Raw genomic sequence first — 9,817 nt, forward strand, 5'->3', positions numbered from 1 at the left:
GCTGAGATATTTACCCAGCAAACATACTGCAAAATATACTTCTTCTTAAGCCTTAATGTCTCCTTAATGGAACCGTGAATCTCCAAATTGCCACCGCATTGACACGTTACAAGAGGTGAACTTAACTATAAAGAATCATGTCGTATGAATGTATTGGTCTTGTTTTTTAATGCATGACTTTCTAAACTTTACTACAGTTTTCTTGAATCTATTTAGTGGCTATAAAGAAACAGCTTAAAAACGCCTCCAGTGGTTCCATTTCAACTGTGATTTAAAATAAAGAGCCAGTTAGTTATAATGTTAAATTGTAGCTTGTCCATCATCAGAAAGCAGGGTGGTCATAGAGTAAAGCTTCTAGTGAGTGAGCAAGCAAAATACCTCCACAAGCCATATGAACTGTAACAAATGTGAAAAACCCAGCTGATTCATGAATGGACAGTTACAAGCAGCAACTCAGAAACTAAGAAGAAATTACCACTGTTGTACTGGTCTCCCTTACCTCAACCTGAACTAGATATCTTCTCAGTGACTAATCATAGAGTAATATTAAAGAAAAGAATGAATATGATTCAATCTCACACGCACTGCCCTGCTACCTGAGGTACTCAATGGATCACCAAATGTGGATTAATCCGCCACTGGAAATAGTCCCCAGTGAATATATTGTTTCCTCCTGTTTGAGTAATGTTTGTTAAAGTGGAAATAGACAACTTTTTTGTTTTAACTTATCATTATGAAGTAAATGTTGATTGTACAGTGTAATGGATATAGAATAATGACACCATTGGCATTTAGATTTGTTCCCTATAAGCTTCGCTTTCACTATGCAATTCTGTCTGCCATTGGTCATGAGCTCCAGAGAAAATGAAGGCTTGATTTACAGCACAAAGGAAGTGCGTCAACCATTGAGCAACTAAAAGAGGAAGAGGATAGCTCTTTTGTTTTCCTAGCTATCCGTAGCTATATATATATAATTTGTTAGGTGTCCAACCTCTTTCTATTGTCTTATTGCTATATGATAAATGTGAAGTATTGCACAGGCAAATCTGATGACACACTACTTATATGCATACACTATGGTGGGGGGGGGGGGCTTTAAAAACTACAGTGACCGGATGTTTTAGACATTTTTTAGAAAATTACAAAATTACAGAGCCTTAAAGCTATATATTTGTGAGCTGTTTTAAAGATGTACCTCTTCAGTGGGAACCAATGGGCATGTCCTGGACCGATTTCTCCACTGAATGCAGAGATTATTATCATTCGCACATCCAGTGCTTGTCAAAGTAGGCTTCATTGACAATTTTAATTTGTTTTGGGAACGCTTTTCCTTTTTACAGATAGACTGTATCCATCCTAAGAAGCTGGGTAGCAGCAGGCTGACTGTTTACTCCATAACCCCCCACCTGTACCTCTTCCATTATGGTGCCACCTCAGAGAGCTGTTTATTGTGAGAACTCTCCCTGCTGGCCCAACCTGTCATTAACCCCTTAAGCTGCTGATCGCCCCATTCAGACTATTATGGCAGACAGGTTTTCCCGTCCACATCACAGTGTCAAAGCTGTAAACAAAAACATGTTCTCTTACATAAAACATAGTGTCCATGCTTCCTCTTCACCTGCCACCCTGTATAATCTGGCTCTTCTAAATGTGAGGTTTCTCTTGGATAAGTCTTTCATTGTACATGATTTTATCTCCCACCTGGTGGATATGATTTTATCCACCCACCTAGATTTCCTATTTTTGACTGAAACATGGCTGAAACCTGGTAAACACAGTCAGCTCTTGGAAGTATGTCCCCCTGAGTATGACTTTTACAGCCCAGTGGCTGTGGGGGAGGCTTAGCTCTCATTTTCAGAAACTGCCATAAATGCACTCCCATTGGTACTAATGATTATTCCAGCTTTGAAATCTTGATGTTTAAAACCGGTGGTTCATGTCCAGTACTGTGTGTAGTTGTGTATCGCCCTAGGCTGGATGCCATTTTCCTCACTGAGTTCTTAGTTTTTATCTTCAGTTGTTGTGAATCATGACAAAATTTTAAACTCTGGTGATTTTAATTTTCATGTTGACCTCTCATCAAATGTTAGAGCCACTGAGTTTCTGGGTATAATGGACCCTTTTAACTTTGTGCAACTTGTTTCCAGCCCAACCCATAGGCGTGGCCACATATTAGATTTAGTTTTCATGCTTGGTCTCACTATTGCCTCTCTGACTGTGGAGGAGATGGGGATCTCAGATCATCTGTGCGTCAGGTTTTCCACCATGTTCCATACTGTTCCCAAACCTCAATTACCTGCTTCTTACTCCCACACGATAAACTCTTCCACTGCCAGCAAATTCTCTGATGCTTATATAGCTTATTCCATATTCTGCAACAGAGCACAGAGAAGTTAATTATCTGGTTAAACTCAACTTGTGTATACATCTTAGACTTTGTTGCCCACTCAAAATCAGAAAACCTAAAACTTAAACTCAACCCTGGCTCAACGATGACACCCACGCTTTTAGGCAATTATGTAGGAAAGCAGAGAGAAAATGGAAAAAAAGACAGACTTCAAGTCTCATATGTCATGATGAGAAGCTGTCTTGTCAATTATCAGCAATCCGTTAAAGCAGCGAGGGCAAAATACTTTGCTGACATTATTTCCAGAAATTCCCACTCTCCTACAGTATTATTTGACACAGTTAATACAGTCCTAAAACCTGCTGCTACTGCCTGCCCTGTGCCAACCCGTCACTTGTGATGAATTTCTAAACTTTTTCACAAGTAAAATTGATAACATCAGATCTGCTATTACACCTCCTGCCTATGAGCCCTCCGTCCTCCCTCCTTGCTCTGCTGTTCTAAATAAGTTTAAGCCTGTGTCCCTTGCTCATATTAAAGACATAGTGTCTAACAGTAAACCGACTACTTGTTCCCTGGACATTATTCCCACATGCCTGTTGAAGGAAGTGTTCAACACCATAGGTCCTACAATTTCACTCATCCTAAACAGTAGTCTAGCTAATGTTTCTGTTCCGTCTTGCTTTAACATGTGGTATACAATACTAACCTTGATGCAACTGTTCTAAATAATTTCTAAGTTGCCATTTTTATTTAAAGTCATGGAAAAATTGTCTATTTTCAGCTCTTATCCTTTTTAGAAAATAACATTATTGAGAAATTTCAGTCAGGCTTCAGGGCACGTCACAGCACGGAGTCAGCTCTACTTAAAGTCTCCAACAATCTACTGCTATCTCTTGACTCTGGTAAATGTGCCATACTCATTCTTCTAGACCTTAGCTCTGCCTTTGATACAGTTAACCATAATATTCTCCTGAACCATCTCAAGCACCAGGTTGGTATCCAGGGTAGCGCCCTCCAGTGGCTTGCTTCTTACCTAACAGATAGATCTTTTTATGTCAAAACTGGAAACCTCTTCTCCTTGTCTGCTCCCATCACCTGTGGAGTACCTCAAGGCTCCATTTTAGGGTCTATATTATGCACCTTATACATGCTCCCTTTAGGCTCTATCTTCAAAAAATACAATACCTCCTACCATTGCTATGCAGATGACACCCAGCTATACCTCCCATTAGAACCTGGTGATAATAATAATAACCCAGTTAGGTCCCTCCATGACTGCTTCCAGCATGTGAGATATTGGATGGCAAAGAACTGTCTTTAATTAAATGATAGTAAGACTGTAGTGGTCTTATTTGGTCCTTCAAATTCCATCAGGGGTATAACCAATCACTTAGGGCACCTGGTCCCAAACCTTTATGCCAATGCCAGAAATCTTGGTGTCATCTTCGATCTAGCATTAAAATTTGACAAACATATTAACACTGTTTTGAAAGGTTGTTTTTCCAGCTTATAAATACCGCCAAACTCAAACCGTTCCTCTCATTCAATGACCTGATGATTGTCACAAATGCCTTAATTTCCTCTCAGCTAGACTAATACAATGCTCTTTATTTGGGTATTAGCCAGTCATCCCTGTCTCAATTACAGCTGGTGCAGAATGCTGCTGGTAGACTACTAACTGGCAACCTGTATTGGCGTCCCTGCATTGGCTACCGGTCAAGTATAGGACTGAGTTCAAGGTTCTATTATTTGTTTTCAAAGCTTTACACAGCCAGGCCCCCAGTACATCTCTGAGCTCCTCTGCCCCCTTTCTCACCCCAGATCTCTCAGATCCTCAGACCAGCTGCTCCTGGCTGTCCCTCAATTGAGGCTAAGGGGTAGGGGCGATTGTGCATTTGCAATAGCCACCCCAAAGATTTGGAACAGTTTACCATTTTCAGTTAAGTGTTCCCCCTGTGTAGATACTTTCAAGGCTAAACTTAAGACTCATGTGTTCTCAGTCCTTTGAGTGTCCTTAAGGTTTTATGTTTCACTTTTTACTCTTCCATTTTTTCCAATTGTTCCTTTATGGTTTTTTGTTTTTTTTGTATGCTCATGGAATAGTATTGTTATGTTTTCTCTACTGCTTTTTTGCTGTCTCCATGTTTTTTTGTATGCTCATGGAATAGTATTGTAATGTTTTCTCTACTGCTTTTTTGCTGTCTCCATGTTTTTTTAATTTTTGTTTTTAATTTGTTATTTTAGTGTACAGCACTTTGGTCAACTGTTTTTTTTTTTTTTTAATGTGCTTAAAACGTGATTGTTCCTCCTTTAGACTTTGACAGCAAGCTAACAAGTGTCATATGAACATTATATGGTGTGTTTAGTGGATAACTACCTTCTGTGCAGAATATGTTGGGTTAAACAGTAACATGTACACTACAGCACCATGTGATACTATGTCGATAGGTTTGAGGTCATTGCTGATAAGGACAAAAGGCAGAACAGCGTGTCTCATAAACATTGTTGTTCAGTAGACATGGATAAAGCCATTTCTTCATACAGTAGAATCGTCCATAAAAAGTTAGATGGTGTTGTTATGAACAAGGAAGCTCTGACCTAATGTTACCTCTCAGTTGCTGCTTTACACAGAGACATTCCAAAGTCCAGAGCATGTTGTAGTGTGAACAGCTGTTCTCACTTTACTGAAAATGAACACACACAAAAAAATATACTGCTTGTATTTTCTCACAGTGCAGAATACGCTGAATTTCAAACAGCGTTCTGATTTATTGGACAGACAATGACGCCTTCAGAAAGATGATAGTGATGCTGTTGTTCTTGCTGTATTTTGCTGATCATGGTAATGCATTTTCTTTTTAACAGATACACCATCAATGATAGGAACCTTGGCCGCCTACTGAGTCGAATCACAACCACCTACAACACAGAGCTCCAGCTGTGGAAGGTTAGGACTGGTCTTTTTTGGAATACAGTTAGACTATTTGAATTAAACTCATTAATTTTTATGAGTGTTTTTGAATCAGTTTGGGGCTGAAAAGTTGGAAGTGGTAACTTTGTCTTCACCATAACTTGCACAGTCGTACCAAACAAAAAATATGAATACTGATCAGCTCAGGCTACATCTGTTACAGTGGATTCCAACACGCAGGAAAATTATTTTAAAATATGGTTAAATATGTTGCTCTCTGCTGTGCTATCACCTGCATCAAAGCTTCAAAGATCTGCCAGAAGGTGTGTGTTTAGCTATATTTTGGTAAAACAATCATTCTAGTAAGTGTACTAATGGACAGTAGAGAATTGAATCTGCCACAGGGGGAGGTTGAGAAGTTTCTATGGACAATTTTCACATTGAGAAACCTTGGCAAATGTGTTTTTAGCACTGGTGAGCTAGGCGGTCACCCATAGAGTGCCATAAGATTGAGGGACAAATGTTTGTGATGTATTTAAGACTCTCAAACTACTTTTAGAAGTCTATCCCACTCATCCCTATGCCAATATTTAATTATTAATCCAGTGGTCGCACTGCAATTTAGACCTGAGGACATTCTAGAGCGGGGGTTCTCAACCTTTTGTAACTTAAGGCTCATTTCTGATTGCTAAAAAAATTCCAAGGACCACCTTCCCAAATAAATGAGAAAAAAACATAACATGACAAAAAAGGAGAAAAAAATAAACTGGGCTGTAAATATGTGTTATGCCACTGTCAGCTGTAATGACCAAAATATATATTCTGTTTACCCTCAGTGAGACACTTGGGCTTGCTTCTGGGAAACAATAACATCAGGTTGTTGTGGGATGAGTGAGAGGCTGACACGCAGAGTAGCATTCCAAGTTGCTTTCAGTTTGTTCCTTGTCTTTGATTTTGTGACAGTCACAATGGAAACCCCTGACTCACATGAATAGGTGGTGGTGAAAAGCAACAGAAATTTGGTTGCCTGTTTTGACAGAGAGGGATACTGACTGGCAGCCAGTATCCAGAATGAAGCAAGAGCAACTTGTGTGAGCTGAAGCTTCAAACTGCTGTCTGCTGATAGTACACCAGTTCATTCGGGTATATTAGGCTGCTTATGTTCAAACATCATTATACTCATGCAAACATCATATTCTGAATATGGATAACAGGAATACTGTGCATGTATGTGTGCAGGCATGGCATCAACTTGAGTCATGTAGGTAATCAGTGCTTGCTCATGGGGGAACTGTTGGGTCTCTGTAAATTAAAGAGTACGGTCTTGACCTGCTCTATGTGAAAAGTGCCTTGAGATGACTTCTGTTGTGATATGGCGCTATATAAATAAAGATTGATTGATTGATTGATTGAATAAAAGATATAATGATATAAGTTGTAGAGACTTTCACCCTGACATTAAAAGGACACTAAGGATGTCTCCAGATTGGGATCAGTTCAGCCACTTAAGATGAATATAGTGTAGGCATCAGCTACACCAGATGTTTGCTCTGTGAAAGTAAACACAGGAACTAGCTGCCTGTAGCAGCATTATGCAACTGCATAGTGAACTACATCCCTGGCAGTTTGCATGCCGGTATGTTTACGTCTGAAGCTGTGGATAGCTCAGCGTCTGTTCCTGTGAGAAAAATATTAACTAACTAGATGAAATAAAATGGTTCATGTGTAATTAGGAGGAAAATTAATTACACCAAATGAATCAGTCTTATATCAAAAAGTCATGAACTCTGAATATAGTGACCTCCATCTCTGTTGTAAAGGAACAGACAAATACAATGACTTGGCGATAAATCAAGCTATTTATTGAACTACTAAGGAATAGGCAGGAATAGGGAAAGTGAATGAATGAATGAATGAATGAATTAATGAATGAATGAATGGGTAAATTAAATGAACAGGTTATTGCCGATGGAATGAATGATTTAATGAATGACTGTCAAAACGAGTCAAAAGCACAATGAGGGACAAATACAGTAACTAACTAAAACCAATTTAATAATGTATTTAGAATTAGCTCTTTGCATCAACTCACAGACAAAAGCATGACAGATGATTTCTTACTATTTCGGTGGGTGATAAAGGGCTGATGATGAGGAGCTTCCTGGAAAGAGCCGAACAAGGTGAAGCAGAATCAGTGTGATCCTCGGGTCGCCAGGGTAACAGCCAGATGAGAAATGCTGCAGTTTCAGTGAAGCGCTCTGGTTCAGGATTTCTTCAGGAGAGTGAATCCAAAGCTGGGGAGGGCTCAGCATCGCTGAAGCCACATAGTAGACTAAACACGCTGTAGGGTTGTGTGCTTTGGTCTTGATGCATTCAGAGGCAGGCTGGAGAGTTGAGGCTGAGCTCTGACTACCAAAAGGGTCCTTGGAAAAGTCTTTTAGTTTAACTACGCAATAAAAATGGGGGATTACAACTTTAATAGATACTCAAATATCAAACAGCATGGCTTGGCTCATGGCTTAGGCATCTTTGCAGTCTTTTGCTTCTTAGTTGAGTCTCTTTCTGGAGCTCTCAGCTCTCAGCCATAGAAAAAAAGGACAATGGCCGAAATGCCAGGCCATCCCAGCTGGCAGGGCCGAGAAGAACACAGAAGAAGCAGCAGTGGTCAGCAAGCCAAAGAAAAAAAAAGAAAAAAGAAAAAAAAACAAAAGAAGAGCACCAGACAAAGAATTATAAGACCTCTCATAGTCTAGGAGGTGTGTTTTGGAAGAAATAGGATCCTTGGCGCTCTTTTATGATAATAATAATAATAATATTCTAATAATAGTTTCTTTGTTAATATCAAATAAATCAAATACAATAATATGTGTAACTTATAATTAACAGTTTCAAAGCAGTTTGAATTTCCATAATATCAAATTAATTAAATTGTTCTGAAACACAATAAAAGTTAACATTGGTTACATAAGTCAAGATACATATATATTTACACATTCCTGTGGCATCAGACCATTTCAGACAGTTATTGTGCATAAAAAGGGAGCAACTCAAAGGAATGTGGCTTCTCCCAAAATTTACGACTTAAGAGATAGTTGGCTAGCAGAAGAAAGGAGGATGGCCCATCCAGGTTGGTACAGTCATTAATTTCCAAAACTGTCAATTTTCTCTCCATGACTGCTAATGAGAAGGCTGGGTTTTTAGTTCTGTCCAATGTTTCCTTGACATCCTAATGCCTTGAGGTCAGAGGTCATTGTGTGTGTGTAAGCTCTTGCATCCATGCAGACAGGCTGTTAAATTAAAATATCATAATGTTTCTGAAAGAATTAAACTTTTCCTTTGTTCCTGTCTTTGTTCTCCTATACTTATGACATGACACAGATAAAAGGTTGACTGAATTAAAATATCATAAAAATATTTAGAAATAAAAAGACCAAACCAGAGACAGACTTGCTAATTGGTGTATATGGCACTGATATGCTCCAGTATTTTAAAGATTTTTACAGTATTTTGAAAACTACTGCTGGTAAGAACATTTCTTGCACCTTCTGATGGCCAGAAGGGGGGCAAATGTTTTAATGTAGTGTTGTTGCAGGTAGAGGTTGACAGTTCATATTCATGCTTCTTGTAACATATTTCTACCCCCTGGTCTTGTAGATGGAAAATTTCTTCAGACTGACTCCAGATGCTGGTGCTGGGGAGATGCCAAGGCAGCAGGCGCTGGAGACTGTGAGGAACAACATTGAATGGATCAAGAGGAATGAGGACGAGATCAAAGGGTGGCTGCACAGCAATGTTGCTTAAGACTGCACTGATGCAGAGCAGGAGCATTCACAACCCCCTGTAGATACTCCCATTCAGTACACAGGGTGAGGTTGAGTTTGTATTCTTTTTAAGGGCCACAGGAGGGGGCTGCTGATCTGAATCAACATTGGAAAAGAGAACAATCAGAACAAATCAAACACAAAACAAATGGTGACAGTGATGGCCTTTTCTTTTGCTCTACTAACTAATTTTCTGTTCATTTCTGCAGTCATGCTCATGACTAGGATATTTATATATTATTCAGCCCCTACTTCTCCATGTACTTTACACATTTTATTATTGTTTCGTCAATATATTTTTGTAAAATTTTAACTTATAAAGGAAATCTGAATTATTTTGTTATCAACAGGTCACGAATGCAAATATTTGTATGATACACTCTTTTGAATTGAATTAAATTGACTTTAAATCTCCGGTGTTTGAATCCTCATGAGCAGCTGTGGACTGTATCATGGTGCAGGTATATTATGCACTTTGGAAGTGACATTTTGTTCAGTGAGGATTTTCCTTCACCTGGGCAGCCGACATGATCATAAAATGAGAGCCCTGTATTTTTTTAATTTGCACACAATGTCTCAACAAAATGCAAATGTTGGATGTTGGAAATGAGAAGTTGAATGAATACATTTTTACTAAAATTACTTTGTGTCATTGCCTTTTCATTTTATTCTTGCCTCACTAGTAGTAAAACCTAAAGTAAGACTCACTGGCCTGTAGTTTCACAGCAGTACAGC

The 9,817-nt window shown here is 38.9% G+C and overlaps 1 protein-coding gene across 1 annotated transcript in view; it reads left to right on the plus strand.

Moving 5' to 3' along the window:
- The window catches only part of LOC121913922 (glutamyl aminopeptidase), a 30,827-nt gene extending 21,119 nt beyond the window's left edge, over window positions 1-9,708 (plus strand). Inside the window, exons 19-20 of the mRNA XM_042436761.1 lie at window positions 5,216-5,297; window positions 8,916-9,708. Of these exons, the coding sequence (XP_042292695.1) occupies window positions 5,216-5,297; window positions 8,916-9,062 (229 nt within the window). The 3' untranslated portion in view covers window positions 9,063-9,708. The remainder of the gene's footprint in view (window positions 1-5,215; window positions 5,298-8,915) is intronic.
- Window positions 9,709-9,817: the final 109 nt, after the last annotated feature.

The sequence above is a fragment of the Thunnus maccoyii genome, chromosome 16 (genome assembly GCF_910596095.1).
Source record: "Thunnus maccoyii chromosome 16, fThuMac1.1, whole genome shotgun sequence".
Lineage (NCBI taxonomy): Eukaryota > Metazoa > Chordata > Actinopteri > Scombriformes > Scombridae > Thunnus > Thunnus maccoyii.